Genomic DNA, 18829 nt, shown 5'->3' on the forward strand with positions numbered 1-18829 from the left:
CTTCTGGAAGTTCTCGGTCATTTCATTTAAATGCCTATTGCTCCCATGAAGATAGATTCAAGTGAGTAGCCACACCTTGAATAAACCTTTGTTGGTCTTAAAGGTGCTATTGGACTCATATTTTGTATTGCTCCCTTGGTCCCAGGGGTGGCCAAATTGTGGTTTTCTAGATGTTAATTAAAATAAATAAAATGTCCATGGACTACAATTCCCATGAGCCTCTGCCAGCACATCTGGAGACCCAGTTTGGCCACACCTCCTTTTCTTAACTATAACCAATTGCCAACTGACTAGACACTTAATGCACCTAATGAAGCCAGCCCCGTAAAACCAACGCCGACCTTGGGGGCTTTACGGGGCTGCAGACGAGGGCGGACGGCTCCTTTAAGAGCAACGCGCTTCCGCCTTCCTCCCCGCACGTGACCAAAGCCGCAGCACGAAAGTGTTCTCTCCAGCGAAGTCGCCACGGCGATCACGTGACACTCCGTGAGTGGTTGTCTGCAGGGAGGAAAAGCGAGGCCGCGCTAGCCGGGGATCTCGTTGCTCTCCTTGCAAGGCCTTTTACTGGAGGGCCGGAGCGGCCGGGCCTCTGTGATGTCGTGGGACAGCCGCGCGAGGCCGAGACCCACCTGCCCGATTCGCGGCGGCTGGGGGACACGCCAGGTACGTCAGCGCGTCACGCCGCAGACCGTCACGCGGCTGGTCTCGCTCCCTTTTCCCATTGGGCGGTGAAAGACGGTCAGCCGTGGGCGCGACCGAGTCCCTTCGCGTCGCGGCCGGTAGAGGGCGCCCCGCGCTGAGAGTTCTCAGGGGCGACCCGCGGGTCTGCTCTATATGCCGCTCGCGTTGGAGAAAATTTGTACTGTGCTTTTGCAACTGCATTTTCCCGTGAGGAACAGGCTAAGATATTCCTAAAGGGCATCCAAAGCGCTGTACTTAACGTGTGCGGGGTCTCGCTCCAGCCTCTCTTGGCAAAGCCCCCTCCAGCCGTGCTGGCTCCTCTGGCTGGGGGAGGGGAAGGAGCAGGCGGGGCTCGTCTGTTTCTGGTTGCTATAGGTGTGCAAGACCACCGCCATCCCTGGGCATAGAAACCGAGGGAAACTATTTTATGGAGATCTCCTGCTCTTGCGTTATTGTTGTTGATCTTCATAAAAGACAGTAATGGGTTTGCCTTTTCTGTGGACCGACCCAACAACGTCCTTTTCGAATTGATAGGAATCCTGTGTTTGTATCCGGCTTCCAGGGCTTGACGAGAGCTCTAGTCCTGGGGAGGATCAGTGAGTCTAATCAATAGATTAACCGGGAGGTGAATGGGCTGAAAATGTGCACTTCTGATATGCACCTTGTGAATGCTCAGAAGTGCTCTTGTTTCCAGGTAAACAGATAAGCATAGCTGCCCCAACTAATACATGGATGATTCAAGCTGCAGTCCTGGGCATGCTTTCTTGAGTGTGTAACTACCATTTAACTCAGTCAAACTTATTTCCAAATAAAAATGGATAAGATTGAGTTTGCAGAGTCCCCACACCAGTTTGTTAAAGACAATACATTGCAGTGCCATCTTAAGAAGTGTCGCCACCTTCTCAGTCCTCAAAAGTCAACAGGTCTGGAAGTAAGTAACTCTGGTTAGGATTGCACTGTTTAAATGAAGCACTGATCCCAGATCTATTGCTGCAGCTGTGATGGGGTCCCAACGGCTGGGAAGTCAACCCAATCATGTTAGATTTCCACAGATGGCGAAGAATGTCATCTGTGTGGTAGATTAATCTTACTACATTTTTGTATGTGCAAACAGAGGGTACACCCTGAGCCATATGACATTGACCAGCTGTTCAAAGATAACTGCTGAGCAAAGAGCAAGTCCAGAGTAAACATTTGCCAAATACCACCCTGCCTGAGATATTCTATAAAGCCCAAAGTAACTGAGTCTGATCCTCAGGGGAAGGTGGAGAAGGGTGTCTAGCTGGAGTATGTTAAAGGAAGAAAATACAACCTGTGACTAGCAACTGGAAATGACCAATGGGAGGGAAATTAACCGAAATGCTGGGGAGAGAAGCAGTGGCATGAAAGGTTGGGAAACTGTTGTGCAGAAGTGGGGCTTCTGCTTCGCTCATTATGAAACCAGCAGACACTTCTCATGCATCCACCAGCTAACTATGCCACAAATGAAAATGTTCCATTCACAAAAAAATGTATTTATTTGATTTATATACCACCAGCCCAGGAACTGGCTCAGGGCAGTGTACGACAAAAGCAATAGACATTTTAAACACATTTAAAACCACATTCCAGAGCTACCAGCAGCATCCATATAGGTATTGCTGTAGCATAATTTCTATTCAGAGATGTTTTCATGGGGTGTTCTTGGGTAGGATGGGGGCATTTGGTGTTAGGCCATTGTAGAGTATGCCACAGGGAGAACGCCCACTCGTTTTGTAACATATTTGCCACATGCAAAAGTTGGCATGTGTCATGCAAGCTCACAAGGCTTGTGCCCTGCCTCCCAAATGCATTCCTAGAATAGAGGTGGCTTCACTGGTACCAGCCCATCTAAGTACATCATACAGGCAACTCTGTGTCTTCCATCTTCTCCAGGGTTGACATCTAGCCAGATGGGAAACATCAAGAAGGATATTCATTGAAGGGACAGGTGACTTTTCTCCAGGACAATTGGTGACTTGTGCTGGTGCAAATGCCATCATTGGTTTGTCTTCAACTCACAGTGGCTTTCTCATGGATTGGTTTGACTTCCTGCTGCCTTGGCTCTTCCAAGTGCCTTGCTTTTAAGTTTTGTGATGAACAAATTTGACTTGTTTGCTGCCACCATGCTGCCATCTGCCTCCAAGTATGTGCTAGAACTTTTGCTAACCTTTGCATTCTCTTTGGTCTCTACTTGGGCCAACGACCTTCCAGTGTTTTTGCACCACGACTACTGCATCATTGGGGCTGGCCCCTCAGGACTGCAGATGGCTTATTTTCTCCAACACGCGGGCCGGGACTATGTGCTCTTTGAACGTAGCCACATACCAGGACATTTTTTTGCCTTGTACCCCCGCCACCGCAAGCTTATCAGCATCAACAAGCGCTACACGGGCAAAGCCAACCGTGAGTTCAACCTCCGCCACGACTGGAACTCGCTCCTCAGCCATGATCGTAGACTTCTTTTCCGACACTACTCCCCTGACTACTTCCCTGACGCTGATGCCATGGTGCGCTACCTGAGGGACTTTGCTTCCTTCCTAGACCTCCAGGTGCGCTACAACACATCCATTACTCATGTGGTGCTGGAGAAGGACACCGAGGCATGGAACGGGCACTACTTTTTCCTTACCGATCAGAACGCTCAGCTCTATAAATGCAGGTAAGTATCCAAGAAGCCCACTTTAGCTTGCTAAGGCATACTTGAGTCCTGATTACAAAATGGTAGTCCCCTCAAAGGGCCACCGGTCTTGGCCTTTGTCCTAGCATGATGGCTCTTTGTTATACAGAGACGACAACAACAACAGCTTGAATTGCCGCCTAAGGTAGAGCTAAAACAGGTTAGTAGAATTCCTTGTGAAATTTTTAAACAAGGATGAACTGCTACCTATATCAAGGCATTCTGGACTCTTGGAATATTGGAATCACTACAATTGGAAATCGTTTAAGGCAGGGGTCATCAACCCCCGGTCTGCGGCCCAGTGGATACAAAGAGATTTGTACGACCTTCATTTTCTAACCTTAAATTCTCGTAGTATGAAGGAGGGATAAAGCTCTGCCATTTGATTAACTTCTGTCATGTTTTTCATCTCCCTAGTCATCATTTTTTTCTGAAACAAAAAGCCTCTTTCTTTGTAGAGAGGGGTTTCCAGTGTTCATTGTCATTTTCTACACTTTTTCTGCACTCTAGGAGGTGGGGTGATCAGAACTCTTTGGGGCTGCATGATATAAAGGTCTTGTGAAATTAGCCATTTTATTTCCAGTCCCTTTCCAATACTCTTACAAGCTTCTCCTTATGCTACTGCACACCAAGATGACACTGGGTACCTGCCTGTGTGCACTTCTCTACGCTTTCAGCAGTTTTCCCCTCCAGCATTTGTACATTGTACTGGTAAGGGTAAAGCTAAGGAGAACTATCTTTCAAATTAAAGCCAGCTTAATGCTTCCATAGCCCTGACTAGCTTTCACATTCCTCATTCCACATTAAATATAACTGAGGTAAACCTCAGAGTACAGTTGTGTGATTCTATGTCAGCCTTTCTCAATTTTTTTAACATTGAGAAACTCTTGAAACATTCTTCAGGCCTTGAAACCCCCCAGATGTGGCACGATTATGCAGAATATGGTTGGGAAGCATAGCTGTGTATATGCCCACTCGGGGCCCCTCCCTTTCCCACCCCCTCCAGGCCCATCATTGGCCATTTTGGGAGGGGTGGGTGGGTCGACATGATCGTATATGGTCATATCACCAAATAAATGTTTAGCAAAGTAAAAAATATATTTAAAATGTATTAACTCGTGCCCATTTGGGAAACTCTTACAGAGCCATCAAGAAACCCCAGGGTGTCATGAAACTCTGGTTGAGAAAGTATCTTTTCCTTTGTTTGGTGAGCCTGATCAGAATTGTTACCTTGGATTTGCAGTGTTCTTTTGGTGGCCACGGGGACATGGATTCCTCACAAAGTGAATTTTCCTGGTTCGGAATATGTCGAGGGCTACGAGTCAGTGTCTGTCGACCCAGAGGAGTTTGTTGGCCAATCAGTATTGATCCTGGGCCGAGGCAACTCTGCCTTTGAAACAGCGGAGAACATTTTGGGAGTCACCAATTTCATACACATGGTGAGCCGCTCTCGAGTTCGACTCTCTTGGGCTACCCACTATGTTGGGGATCTGAGGTAAGTCTTCCCCAAAGTGAATTGAGTAGTAAATATATCTAGCGATAGAACAGAAGCTGAATAAATGAACAGAATAAAACTAGTATCACCTTAAGGGCTAACAAAATTTATTTCAGCATAAGCTTTCGGGAATCGTGAAGGGTTAGTGTGCCTCTCTTTTGGGGGGCAGAGATCAGCACATAGGGTTGCCTACCTCCAGGTGGTGCCTGGAGATCTCCTGGGATTACATCTGATCTCCAGGCAATAGATCAGTTCCCCTGCAGAAAATGGCTATCTTGAGAGGTGGACTGTACAGCATTATATCTGCTCACCTCCCCAAATCACACCCTCCACAGACTTCACTCTCTGAATCAAGTATTTCCCAATCTGGAGCTGGCAACCCTATTGACTCAGCTGCTCATCTGGAATGACAAGCATTAGAGGTGATATGTCTACACCAGGCCTATACAGATTGTAACCCAACATACCAAACAAAACCCAGCAACTGAGTTTTGTAGTCTACCAAGTGCTTCTCTCTCATCCTCATACACATAGATACCTGTCCTGCACATCCAGGCAAGGAGCAGCAGGAATTTTATTGAGCCCTCTGATCTTTATACATGGCTGGCAGATCGTATTTTGTTTGGTGGATCACAAAGCATGAGCACCTGAGTGCCCACATAAAAGAGGCACTCCCTGGTCTCTTGGGGCTGCCTTTGTGACTGGGTTCCAGGGGAAGCTCTGCTTCTGCTGATTCTGTATAATTTAACTGATCTTTCTGCTGCTGCCAAGTTTGAGCCAGTTTTTAGTGAATGCTGGATTTTTGTTCAGCTTTTAATTTTGTTTTAGTATTTTGTGACTTGTAATTTGTTATGCCTGTGTTATGCCAGAGCTCTTCCAAAGCATCTCCTGCCCCAGTGATGTGAGGAAAGCCAGAACTGGCTCTTTGTTTTGTTAGGGTTTTTGGAAAAGTACAATGTGGCCTACAGGAAATGCATTGGCAAGTGTCATGGTGTCTCCAAGCACAGTTGTTGGGGATCAGGAATTGACTCACTTCTGCAAAAAATCCCTTCAAGCTTTTGTGAATTGCTGCAGGTTTCAACTGAGCAGGTTGTCCGCATTCATTCTCTGTGATGTTTCCAAGTGAGATGCGCAGACTTCTAAATTTCCTTCTCTTCTGGATCTGTTCCCAACTCGCCCTCCTGTAGAGCAATTAACAATGGCCTCTTGGACACATATCAGCTGAAGTCTCTGGATGGCCTACTGGAAGGTGACCTGGAAGACCTGGTTCTTGTGAAGGACAAAAAAGGGAAGCTTCACATTACCCTCCGCTTTTACCTGGAGCACCACAACAGCAGTGAAGAGTCCGTCACCCTCCCCCAGGACGAGCTGGACAACTTTGCCACTCGGGCACCCTATGACCGCGCCATCCGCTGCCTGGGTTGGCAGTTTGACTTCTCCATATTTAACAAGTAAGAATGAAGTGGCTCTAAAGTCACAGGGAGGCTGGGTGGGAGGCGGCCTTATATGAAGTGGCTGAAATAGAATGGTTTGAGTTCAGGCGGAGACGTTTCTGAGCCGCTCCCTGTGCCATTGATAGCAGAATGCTGATCCTAGTGAGCGGCAAGAGAGCCTCAGGGGAGGGCGGTATATAAATATAATTAATATAAATAAATGATCGATTGGTTGGATGTATTACCCGCCGCTATCAGGGAACCGTCTCGTGACGGGTTACAATCAAAGATTAAAAACGCACATAAAATAGAAATGTTAAAAACCAACCACTATCAATACTTAAAAAACAGTGGCAAAAAAAGTAAAAAGGACATCTCCTCAACCCCTCCCCTCCCCCCCCCTCCCCCCCCTGTGCCTCAGGGAAACTCCTGGGGTGTCAGGTAAGAAAGCTGTCCTTAAATATGGAGGGGTCCCTAGATCCTCCACATCCTGGCCTTAATAAAAAACCTGGCGTATGGAAGCTAATCCCCTGGTTTTGTGGCCGTGGGTGTTCTCTGTTGCCCGGAGATAATAGTTACCCACCACAGGCGACTAGGAGAATGCTCAGTCAGAAATTTGTGTTAAAAATGGCAGACAGGCTTTGCAGGGCACAGAGTGGAGAGTCATCGCAATGTAAGCAATCACATGATTCTCTGAAGTGTTCAAAGCGGGAAGGGATGAGAAGGTGTGTGATTTACCCTGCTTTGATACCACGGTACAGAAGGTCGGCTGTGTACTAAACTTGGAATGAGGTCCATTCAGACATTACCACTGTGGTGTAGGAGCCTCTTTTGCATGGCCTGCTCCTGGCTGCACAGGCAGTGTCTGTAAAGAGCTACCCTGTGGCTCAGGCTGTGTTAGCCTTGCCATTCGCTCCCTCTGGAGGATGCTTTTAGGAGAGGGTTGGAGGAACTCCTCTCTAATGACCTTCTCATCACTTCTGATTCATTCTCTGTATCCAGCAAACTTCCAGTTATCACTTTCTATAATAACAGCACGTGTTGTTTCTTTTTTCTAATCAGGTCTGTGGGGCTGATGCATGGCAAAGGCAATAAGAAAAAATACCCTTTGATCAAGCCCAGCTATGAAGCCAAAGCAACACGAGGCCTGTTCGTACTGGGCACAGCAAGCCACTCAGTTGACTTCCGCAAATCTGCCGGAGGCTTTATTCATGGGTTCCGATACACAGGTGAGCTCAAAGCTGCGCTCCCCCCCATTGGCTCCTCAAATTTGTCTCCCTCAGGATTTCTTCTCGGAGTCCCACTGGCAGAAAATGGCTGGAGGAAGACTGATGCAAACAAAGGGATTCAGATATTAAATCAGGAGAGGACCGTGCCACAGAGTCTACCCTCCAAAGCAGCCATTTTCTCCAGGGAAACTCATCTCTGCAGTCTGTAGTCTGCAGATGAACTGTGAATCCAGGAGATCCCAAGGTCCCATCCATAGCTGAGAGCTACTACAACTGGATCCAGTGTAAGGAATGTGTACTGCCTTTCTTCCCACGTTTCCCCTAGCCCTGGTGGCCATTTCTGACCCTAGAAAAATCTTGCCAACCTCTTGAGGTGCCTGTAGATCTCCAAGAGTTACAAGTGATCTCCAGATTATAGAGATCATTTCCCCTCCCCAGAGGAGAATTGCTGTTTTGCATGATGGACATTATGACAGCAGAGGTAAATGCTTCCTTGTTCTGCTCAGGCAAGGTACTGCACACGCAAAAATGAAACTAACTTATTTAACAAGCATTTTAATTTGTGAGGAAATGCCATGCACACTGTAAACAAGTGGCTTCTTGGGGTGTGGCAGGGAAACATGGTCATCTGGAATCACTTCTGGGGTTACCTGAACCTGAAGAATATTTCAGAAGATTGAAAAAGGCTGAGTTAGTCCTTTGCATCTTCTGTCCTTAGCACACCTGCCATTTTCTCAATATTTTTCTTAGTTATTTCCCAACTACCTAACTAAATACATTAAGAAAGAATGTATACAGTCCTCTTGGCATGGACATCCTTAATAGAGTTAATACCTTCATAAGTCAGTTGCTTTCCCTGGGCTTGGGAGAAGATGTCTCTGACAAGGGCTGCAATGTTTATTTTTTATTTATTGTATTTTATATTTCATTTTCTATACTGCCACTCCCAAACGGCTCGTGGCGGTTTACAAAAACTGATTTATTGCCCACATAAGTCATTTCAATTTTGTGATAGTCCCCATGTTCCTTACAGTGCAGTTCCTTAAAATGCTGAAACTGAAGAATAGGATCATAACTATCCTAAATCTTTTCAATTCCAGCAAACAAGGCATCTCTGCATTTACAGCCATGCTTTATCTAATTAAGGTATAGGTAGGACAACACTGTGGTTGGACGTAAGAGAAGTTAATGTTCTGCTATTCTTTTTAATTGTTTTGCTCTCATAGGCTTTGTAATGTGCTGTTAAAAGGTTTTTATATTAATTTATTGGGGGGGGGTAGGGGGGCTGGAATCTGTTTTCTCTTACAGTACCAGATGGTATTTTGGGTCTTGTTTGGATAAAAGACTAAGCTTGTTCAAAAATTCATTGTGATTTATTCCCATCTGCTATGAACCACTCGCATAAAACGTTGAAAGGGCAAAGAAAACGAAAATGGGAAGGTGCTTCTAGCATGCCTAGTTTCCACCCCCTCTTGGTGGGGCGTTTTGTTTTCTCATGTGCCCATTGCCGGGCTTTGCTCAGGTAACTGTCAGCAGACACAAGGAGGCCGATGAGTAGTGAGAGGGCCAATGCTGTCTTGCTGGGAGAGGAGGAGACAGCAGGTGGCGGCTAAGTTGTTGGGGTACTTTCCCCATTGTCAGGCTGTCCACACTTAGGGTGCCCTCTTAAACAGGTCTAATCCCTCTTAGGTCTGTTTAGTGGGGCTTCCTCCCAAGAAAGTGTTTGCAGAAACTCAATAATTACAGAGCTCCAGTGTTCCATGGGGGTTGGCTGCAAACTCTGTCTGTACCTATCACTTTGAGAGCCAGATTGGTGTAGTGGTTAGAAGCCGGGTTTGATTCCCTGTTCCTCCTCCACATGCAACCAGCTGGGTGACCTTGGGCTCGCCACAGCACTTATAAAGCTGTTCTGATTGAGCAGCAATATCAGGGCTCTCTCAGCCTCACCTACTTCACAGGGTGTCTGTTGTGGGGAGAGGAAAGGGAAGGTGAATGTAACCCTCTTTTGAGACTCCTTCAGGCAGCATATAAGAACCAACTCTCCTAAGATCTCTTGGGCAGCAATACAGCAGTAACTCCACACACACTCCTCCCCTGCTACTTGCTGTAGGGTGAAACCATGGTCACCAGCCTCCAGGTGTGGCCTGGAGTTCTCCCTAACATATAACTAATCTCTAGACTACAGAGAGAAATTGCACTGGAAAAAATGGTAACTTTGGAGAGCAGATTCTATGTTATACCATAGCATGAAGGAGAAATGGAAGACTCAGAGTGACATTGCATCCCTACTGGGCTTTCTCTCCGTGTCATGCCACCAAATCCCCAGGAATTTCCCAAACTGGAATGGGCAACTCTTGATAAAGGTGGGCCAGGAATTTGCTTGTTTGCCTGGCATCCGTTATTTCTCTAGATGCCTGCTTCACGTAGGGCAATCGTAGGCAATGAAACTCATTGACTTCAGTGGTCCTTGAAGGATGCACCACTGTTTAGGATTGCGCTGTCGGTGGTATCACTGCAAGGTTTAGATTTCTCAACCACAATGGCACACCTCTTTCTTTCCTTCTGCACCATGCAGCTCGTGTCGTCCATCGTCTGTTAGAAGTACGTCATCATGGCATCCCATGGCCATCCTCTACCTACCCTATTGTTCAGCTAACCAACGCCATTGTCAGGCGGGTGAACGAAGCATCTGGCCTCTACCAGATGTTCACGGTGCTGGCAGATGTCATTCTGCTGAAAGAGTGAGTATATTAGGCCTCTAGTGCCTTCCTCCCCTGTGGTTTGGGAAAAAGAGGCGTGTCTTGCTGCCAGGGACTTCCATAACTTGGAAATGAAAATAGATTCAGGTGCATAGTCGTGTTGGTCTGAAGCAGCAGAACAAAGTTTGAGTCCTAGTGGCATCTTTAAGAGGCACAAAGTTTTATTCAAGGTATACAGTTCCGTGTGCATGCCCACATCTTTAGATACAGTCTGTTATCTGCTGAAGTGTGTTTGCACGTGGAAGCTCATACCTTGAATAAAACTTTGTGGGTCTTAAAGGTGCCATCAGGACTCAAACATCATTTTGAAATGAAAAGAGATTGATGGAGAATGGCACAGCTTTTGCCTTGGTCTTGTCTTCAACAAGTTAATGCTTTTTTTTTCCTCCCACATCCAAGTTTTCTATCAGATTAAAATTCATCAGAGCTATTCAGTAGCCCAGTGGGGATAAAATCAGCCCAGCAAGCAAATACCAGTTTTGTATTAGGACTGGAGAAATAAATGCCACCAGCTTTGTAGCTAACGCCGGAAGCTTAGAATTCTGCATTATCAAAGCACAATACTGTGGTCCAAAAGCTCAGCTCAGAACTGTCCACTGGAATGAATGGGTGATGTGGGAGTATTGGCTGGCAGGCCACAATCTGAATAGACTGTTTTTGAAAACTTGGAGTTAAGTATTGATCAAGTATTGTGGACTGACTTTCATATTATGTTATTCATATAGGATATGCTCCCTCTAGTAAGTGCCTCATCAACTCTAAGCCCCCTTATGTAGTCATTTCTAGAGGGTTTAGCTATACCCTTGTTTACCTAGGCCAGTATTGATTTGGTTTATTTATTTAGCACATTTCTCTCCCAGCCCTCTGTCAAGGAGCTGAGGGGGATGTGCATCGTTCCCTCCTTCTGCATCTTATCCTCCCAACAATACTGTGAGATCCTACTGCAGCCACGTTGCCTGCAGAAGCTGTTTTACTTGCAATGAAAAAACAAGATGATCAATAAACACCTTCTCTGTATGGTTTTTTTTTAAGTCCCATGCAATTCAGGCTGTATCACACAGACCCCAAGCATTCAATGCAAGCTGTCTGTGGGTTTTCAGATGTTCACACAAATGAAAAACTTGTGTATGCTTTTTTCCCTCCGTTTAAGATTGGAAAGATTTGGTGGGAAATGCATGAAAGTTAGGCTCTGGGTATTCTGGTTCTGAAAAGTCAGGTTCTGAGCTCTGTGGTCCATAGGCTTGCCAGCAAAGCACAAAACCTAGCTTTCATGCAGTTCCCACCATATCTTTCGGCAGGAGACTCACTGTTGATGGGAGGTCCTCACTGGAGATGGAGTTCTGTCATTCTATCTCCATTGAATCTTTTGCATTCAGGCCAGATTCTATGGATTAGCTCTATGATGATGTGATTTCTGGTCACACTGGAAGTGACATCAGCATGCCAGGATGTTGGGAGGCCAACAATTGCTCCCACCAATTTTCTCTTAGTGTCCAGTTGAGCATTGACAGGAGGGGCTCACAGGAGGCAATATGTTTACTACTCCCTGTGGGAACATGGCCCTCTTTGTGATAGCAGTTGTACCCATTTCTGGAATTCATAAATCATTTCATAAAGCCTGCTGATTTATAGTCTTAATCCCTAGTCTTTGTCATTGGCTTCTATGGAGAGAGAAGGATATGGAGGTACAATGTGGTGTTATCATCATCATACAATCCAGTCCAGTGGTACAGGTTATCTCCCTTTGTGTCTTTTTTGCTGAAAAAGATCACGTTTCAGATATTTTCTTCCAGCTTCCTCCCTGCCCCCCCTCAATTGGTGCAGCTTTCTTGTTTCTGCAGAGTAATCGATACACTGTACCCTTGACCAGTATCTGATGATTGTGTCTAGGAATGCCACGGAATTTGAGTATCTGGAAGAATTTCCAGTTGGAGTCCTGCAAGACCTCGAATGGCGCACAGGAAGGAAAGTTCAGAATGGGCTTTTTGTCATCATGATGGAGTATGGGAAGAACTTTTCTGGCCCTGACAAGGATGTCTTCTATTATAACCGGGCAGTGGGTGAAGCGCAGCATGCCTGGCAGTCTAATTTCTTGCACCCTGTCATTTATTACTACAAACAACTCCCCACTGGTAAGTACAGTGATTCTTTCCTCCTCCTCCCACCAGTTATAATGACGGAGTAGTCAGAAACATTAGAACCTTGGAGTTTCTCCATGAGGGTTCCTCATGGGTGTGAGTCAGCTTGGTATAGAGGTTAAGAGTGACAGCCTCTAATCTGGAGAGCTGAGTTTGATTCCCTCCCCTACTTCCCCTCCACAAGCAGACAACTGGTTGATCTTGGCCACTCACAGTTCTCTCAGACCTCTCTCAGCCTTACACAGGGTGTCTTGTAGGGAGAGGAAGGGAAGGTGATTGTAAGCTGGTTTGTGACTCCTTCAAGTAGTAAAAAGCAGGGTACAAAAAAACAGCTCTTCTAATCCACAATCTGTAGGCCAATAAAGGTCTTCTAATTCTAAGCCATAATGTATGTAAAGAGGCATCTTTCACATCTGCTACTCTGGTCCTTGAACTGGAGATGCTACTAGTGGAATTCGAAACCTTTTGCATGCAAGCGTTGAAGCAGTAGCACCTCACTTTTGCACATTCCACAGGACTCTCTTAAATTGTATGAGGTGTGCTTGCTAAAAGACTTTCATTTTCAGAGCAATAAAACAAATTGTAGGTTGAGGTTTGGAAAAAACAAAGTTTTCCACTAAAAAAACCCCCACAACCCTGTGAACAGGCTGGAGGAAGGGACACTTTGTTTTGTGCTAGTCACAGTCCTGGTAGAGCTGTTCTCAGCAGTTCTATGAAGGTTTTCTCAACCTCATCTACTTCACAGGGGAGGAAGGGAAGTAAATTGTACTGCTTTCAGACTCCCTTTGGTAGTGAAAAGCAGGTAGAAAATCCAACTCTTCTTTTAAACAACTGTACCTAGACAAGGAAATCCTAATTTTCTGCTTTTCTTTATGGCCTCTTGTGCTTTCTCCGTTTGGCTTTTTCCATGGATCTATTTAATCACTTGTTACTCTGACTTGTCTCACAACAGAGCGTGAAATGAGGCTTTGTCCCCCAGATTGGCCCCTGCCCCGCCCAGATGCTATCCATCACATTGTGGAGGACTTCCTGACAGACTGGACGGCTCAGAATGCCCACATCCTCCCTCTGAGACGTTTCTTGGAGAACTGCCTGGGAATCGACCTGCGCCGGTTCTATGCAGGTAAATGGGGCTAGAGTAGGGTTGTGAGGTTTGGGTTGAGAAATTCCCGGATTCAGGGGTGTTTCTTCACATCACTGACAACCCCCACCCCCTTCCTGGAGATGCTGTGGATTGAACCAGAGACCTTCTGATTGTCAAGCAGATGCTCTACCACTGAGCTACAACCCTACCCCCTTTGCATTGTCAAGACCGGGTGTCAGTCAGAGGGTCCCTGCAGTGTTTGGAAGATTTGCTGGGCTGAGCATGCTGCAGGGAGTGCCAGGCTGCCAGTTGGCCCACTGGGAACTTCCTCAGTAAGTTAAAGGGCCAGTCCACTTTACTGTGTGTGCAAAACACATGCTTGATGAATGAGCCACAGCACCTCCCCAATTTCATATCATAACGGAAGAACCTTTAATCATTTTCTTTATAAACCAGCAAGGTTAGTCCTTTGGTTCCCTGTGTAGTTTGGGAAATTCTTAATTTAAGATGTTTGCAAGGATTGTAATATTTCCCCCTCCCTCTTCTACAGAGTCCTGCTTCCTCTTTGCACTGACTCACCAGAAGCTGCCAGTCTTCTGTCAGCAGGGGTACATGAGAAGACAAGGACTGATGGGCAATGAGAGACTTAGACGTCATGCGGTAGAAGCTGGATTAATGGAGGACTATGCTGATGTGGACTCTCTAAAAGACCCGGGAGAGGGCAATGCACTGTTGCATGACGGCCTGCTGGAGGATCGCATGATGCCAACTCATCACCTGCAGCATCTTATGAGCACCAAGGATGAACTTTAGCACTCCTTGGTCAAAATCCACAAGGAACTGTGACCTTGGTGCTGTGACAAGGACCTGCCGAAGAGCTCTAAATTCCATTGTGCACTCCTTCATGGGGGCCATGACTTGCCAAAGGTTTGTGTGGGTCTTTTCACATTCGAGAGGGACAAAGTGCTTTATGGGATTAACCAAAGCAGGCGCTGGGTAATGCTAAGTCACCCCTTTTCTCCTGTTCCCTGCCTGCTGATGGTGTTGCATTTCTGTTATATGAGCCAGTCTATTATGCAAGGGGTGAAAAAGTGATACCCAGATGACTTGCCAGGGAGTGTTATTCTTGATCGCATGTTTTGTGGTTATCTGCAAGGGACGTGTCGTTTGTGGGTGCTGTCTGTGTTGTGTGCTTGCATAGACTTGCCAGATGGTATGTGCATGAATGTATAAGCAACGTGGTGGAAGGAGTGGAGCGAGGGGTGAAAGGGTTTGGGGACCTCCTAGGCTGGGAAATAGGGGCCTCCTCCTCCATGAGGGACCAGTGTCTCCCAAGGCATCGTAAGCCAGGATACCTTTTGTGCTGCGTGGCCCAACTGCACCCACCTCCTTAGGCATTAGTTTGTCCTGTGGGAGGGGTATTCCCAGGTGCCAGCTTGCCATTCTCAGGAGGCCCCTGTACCCTTTCAAAACATCTCTCTTCTTTGCACTTTCCCCCTTTTAGAAGGCTTCCTTAGTTCTGTTGAGTCAAGATGTGATCCTGTGTCTTATTCCAATTGTTTTATTTTTTAAAAAACAATCCATTTTTATAGATCAGACAGGAAAGCTATCTGCACTTTATCGCACAGCCTTCTCACATTTCCTGCAAGTCAGGAGAAGACGACTGGAAGGAGTTCAAGTTCTTGCCTCTGATCTTCCTATCGGCTTAGAAGAGGCGGAAGAAAGAGGGGCCTTTAAATCCTCTCTAATCTCTGCCCTTGTGCTTCCTTGGTGACACCTTTCCAGCAGCTGATGCCCTAATGCTCTTTTAGCTCCCTTGCTCACCTGTAAACATCTAATCCTTCAGTCTCACCTGCTTACTCTGGAAAGTGAAGCTGGAAAGAGTCTGGGGTGTTAACAGGAGACAAGCAAAAGTGCTGCTGCAAGTTAGAATCCCACTGGGCTGAGTGGACAGGCTGAGACAATCTCTGTGGCCACACAAGAGCCCAGAGAACATCTTCTTTGCACACCAGAAGATCCCAGGGTGAATCCTCAGCGTCACCAGATAAAAGATCTCAAGGCCTTGGAGTGCCACATCCATCCATTCAACGTAGCCAGTGGTGGCTAATTGGAACAAAGGGAGCTTTGTGTGCTTGTTTAAAGGCAGGTGCTGAGGTTCACATGAGTGAGGAGTCCTGTGCAAAACTGAGTCTTCAGTAGGAGCCAACAACAAATGCCTCTCTGACCCTTTGGGGCTGCCGTGGTCAAAGTGGAGTGTTCAAAGACCTTTCAAGTTGGCAGATTTGAATTCTTTGCCTCAAGCAGCCTTTCTGCTGGCAATCTCTCTTCTTCCAACTACCATAAATACCCCAGATAACTCCATGCTGTAAATTGACATTATACGCGTTGCCTTTAATGGTTTTCTTTAAAGATGTTTTTTTATTGTCCTGTTCTGCAGGTGATTTCCTCCTGGCCAGGCCCTGTATCTACAGTGCTGCTGTTCCACAAACAGTAATCTAGTTCCAAGCCAGGACGGAGCATTTCATGGCTTTATTCTCAGTGCCTATCACATTCAGAAGACTTGGTTTTTATAACCTGCTTTTCACTACCTGAAGGAGTCTCAAAGTGGCTTACAATCTTTTTCCCTTCCTCTTCCCACAACAGGCATCCTGGGAGAGAGGAGGAATCAAATGGAGTGGGCTTCCAGATTAGAAGCCACTGCTCTTAAGCACTACACCAAGCTGGCTCTCAAGACATTTGCAGAGAGCTTCATGGCCCCACAGTAGGCAAGGCAGTTGCCAGCCACCTCTCTGGTTTTAATGCTCTTTTTCTTGCTGAACAGTATTATTTTTAAATATCCCTCCCCAACAAGTCGAGAGCTGACAATGTTGCTGTATTGTAAGTGTGTCACGTATGGCTGTGTTTTTGGAATGAACTTTTAAAAACGTTTCCAAGCCCCGGTTGTTGGTGGACTGCATTTATTTTGCTAGAAGGTTGTGGCTGTCGTCAATTTAATGTGCAATTGACCAGGATTCAAAATTTTCTCTCTAGTCACTTTTATCTGTGCCTCTGCTCTTGCCCAATGACCAGTGTTGTGACTTTCAGCCATAATATCTTAACGTGGGTTTAAGAAACTACACAACATTGAAATATGTTTGGTTTTAAAAATACTGAGTAGCTCGAAAGCATGGGCCTTGCCATCTTACATCTGTAGAGTCATGTGGTCCAGAAAACTAGTCCTTATTTGCTTTTTAAATGATCATGAAATGTCAAAGGCTTGCAGAAGTGGAAGAAGGCTAGAGAAATAATGCTCCTTGCCTCTGAATGTAGAGGCTTTGCAAAGACCATAAAAAGAAGTCCTTTCTCCCTGGTGGCCCTGCAGTCGAGTGGGAAGTTCTAGGATTTTAAACCCTTTCCCTCCCCCCAAGAAATTCACAAGTTGGATTACAGAAATGAAAACAAAATCCATGTAAGAATACAACTACAAATAATCAAAATAATAAACATCAACAGCAAAACAACAGCATGAAAGCCAGAGGAAAGAATCCCAAAACCTAGCAGGCAAGAAGGTAACGAGAGAGAAAGGAAGTCAACACAAATATAACACAAAACAGCAACTGGCAACAAACCACAAATACATGGGAGAGCACAAGTGTTTACAAGCCATGTCTGAAACGTGGCAAATGGCTGCAAGGAGCCCGTTCCGAAGATGAAGGGCCACAACCAAGAAGTCTCTGAAGACTTATCTTCAGAAAGTTTATGCAAAATCAGCCAGTGTTCCGTGATGCCATCCTTAGTAGAGTTACCTGCCTCTAAGTCCCTTGTGGACTCAGGAAGGTATAACTCTGCTTAGGGTGGCTTGGGGTGTTAGCTGCCTTGGCTCCACACTGTTTGGAATTTCAAAGATGTCTGGAAACTAGCACTTTGAATTGTGCCTGGAAACAAAAAGACTTTATATAACTGTGGCAGCAGAGAGACAAGGCTGCCTGCTTCAGAGAGAGCTGTTGCATACAGTTAGACTTTCACAATGCAGTCCTTAGAGCTGCACTCTTCTAAACTGATGTCAGTGAATTTCAAAGCATGCAACTACACTGCTAGTGCTAGTGGGGCCATAGGACTACGAACTGGTCTTATGCAAGTGTAGGAGTGTCTGAGCATATTGTTTTAGTGGGCTTAGGCATGGCATGGTCTGCCTTACTGGCCTTGAAATCCTGTTTATGTATCTTTGTTCTGAAAATATCAGTGTGTGAAAATAAGATGAGCAGGGTGTGTGCACAGAATGCCTGTATGTAGACTATTAAGAACTGAAATTGTTTGTGGGTTTGAAGGCAGATAGGTAGTTTAGAATAAACTTTCAAACATTCTTTGGTGCAGTAGGCTACTAATGTTCTGCAAAGCAGCTTGGCAACATTCAAAATTATGATCTGCCTGCCCTTTCCAGGTTGCTTCAGCAAGCAATGCTCATCAATGTCTGGCTGCCTCTGGCCATTCTCACATGGCTTTCTGCACTGAGTTCAGTGCTTTGAGGATGATATAAGGAGAAGGGGATTTCTCTGCAAGGGAAAAGCCTAAAAACTGACTTTAAAAAACATACAACAAAAGCTAGTACAACTATGTGTCTATGTGTCTTGTTAATGTGTCTTGTTAATGTGGAATTTGCTGCCAGAGGATGTAGGGATGGCCACAGGAATAAACAGCTATAAAAGAGGATGAGATAGATTCATGGAGGATAAACCTGTCAATGGCTACTAGCCATGGTCACTGAAGGGAACCTCCACATTTAGAGGCACTAAGCCACTGAATCCCAGAGCCAGGAGGTAACATCAGGGGACGTCCTCGGCTACCATGCCCTCCAGAGGAACTGGTTGGCCACTATGTGAGACTATATATGTGTGAGACTATATATCCATATATGTTGGATTATATGGATTATTGGTCTGATCCAGCAGGGCTCTTCTTACAGCAGCATATCAACATAAGGAAATTGTAGTACCTTTTTAAAATGATAAAAGTCTCTCCCTCCAAAATGAAATGTCCCTCAGACTTTGTAGCGTGGTTTTTGCTTTTTGTTATGAAATGACACTTGGGGTCTCACCTTGCCACTGACAATATCTTGGCTTTACTTAGCCCTGAAACTTTTTGAGAAAGTGTAGAGCTTTTTTTTTTTCTTATAACGCTTTTCAAGATGGCACTGAGGCATTTTTAATAACCAATGAACAAAAGATTTTATTTTACAACAAAAGAGTAGCTGGAATGAGGAGATTGAGCTTCTAAATACAACTCAATTATTTCAGCTTAAAAATTATTTCCCACAGGCTTTGAAGGGGGTTTCT

The 18829-nt window shown here is 45.7% G+C and overlaps 1 protein-coding gene across 3 annotated transcripts; it reads left to right on the forward strand.

Moving 5' to 3' along the window:
* Window positions 1-505: 505 nt before the first annotated feature.
* Window positions 506-18433, forward strand: FOXRED2 (FAD dependent oxidoreductase domain containing 2). Of its 3 annotated transcripts, none has more exons than XM_077339630.1 (10): window positions 506-663; window positions 1376-1453; window positions 2596-3361; window positions 4623-4874; window positions 6062-6325; window positions 7370-7536; window positions 10112-10277; window positions 12186-12427; window positions 13386-13556; window positions 14068-18422. In XM_077339630.1, the coding sequence occupies exons 3-10, from the start codon at window positions 2796-2798 to the stop codon at window positions 14328-14330; spliced, it is 2091 nt and encodes a 696-aa protein (XP_077195745.1). In that variant the 5' UTR covers window positions 506-663; window positions 1376-1453; window positions 2596-2795; the 3' UTR covers window positions 14331-18422. The 3 variants fall into 3 exon arrangements, 2 of the variants coding, with proteins under 2 accessions (XP_077195745.1, XP_077195744.1); XR_013231379.1 differs by lacking the exon at window positions 1376-1453 and having other exon boundaries at window positions 514-663; window positions 14068-14444; window positions 15955-18433; XM_077339629.1 differs by lacking the exon at window positions 1376-1453 and having other exon boundaries at window positions 514-663.
* Window positions 18434-18829: the final 396 nt, after the last annotated feature.

The sequence above is a fragment of the Paroedura picta genome, chromosome 5 (assembly GCF_049243985.1).
Source record: "Paroedura picta isolate Pp20150507F chromosome 5, Ppicta_v3.0, whole genome shotgun sequence".
Taxonomy (NCBI): Eukaryota; Metazoa; Chordata; class Lepidosauria; order Squamata; family Gekkonidae; genus Paroedura; species Paroedura picta.

Coding starts and splice junctions, on each gene's coding strand:
- FOXRED2 (XM_077339630.1), top strand. CDS start 2,796: ATGAACAAATTTGACTTGTTTGCTGCCACCATGCTGCCATCTGCCTCC. Junction 7,537..10,111: donor TCATGGGTTCCGATACACAG/GTGAGCTCAAAG, acceptor TGCACCATGCAG/CTCGTGTCGTCCATCGTCTG. Junction 13,557..14,067: donor CCTGCGCCGGTTCTATGCAG/GTAAATGGGGCT, acceptor CCTCTTCTACAG/AGTCCTGCTTCCTCTTTGCA.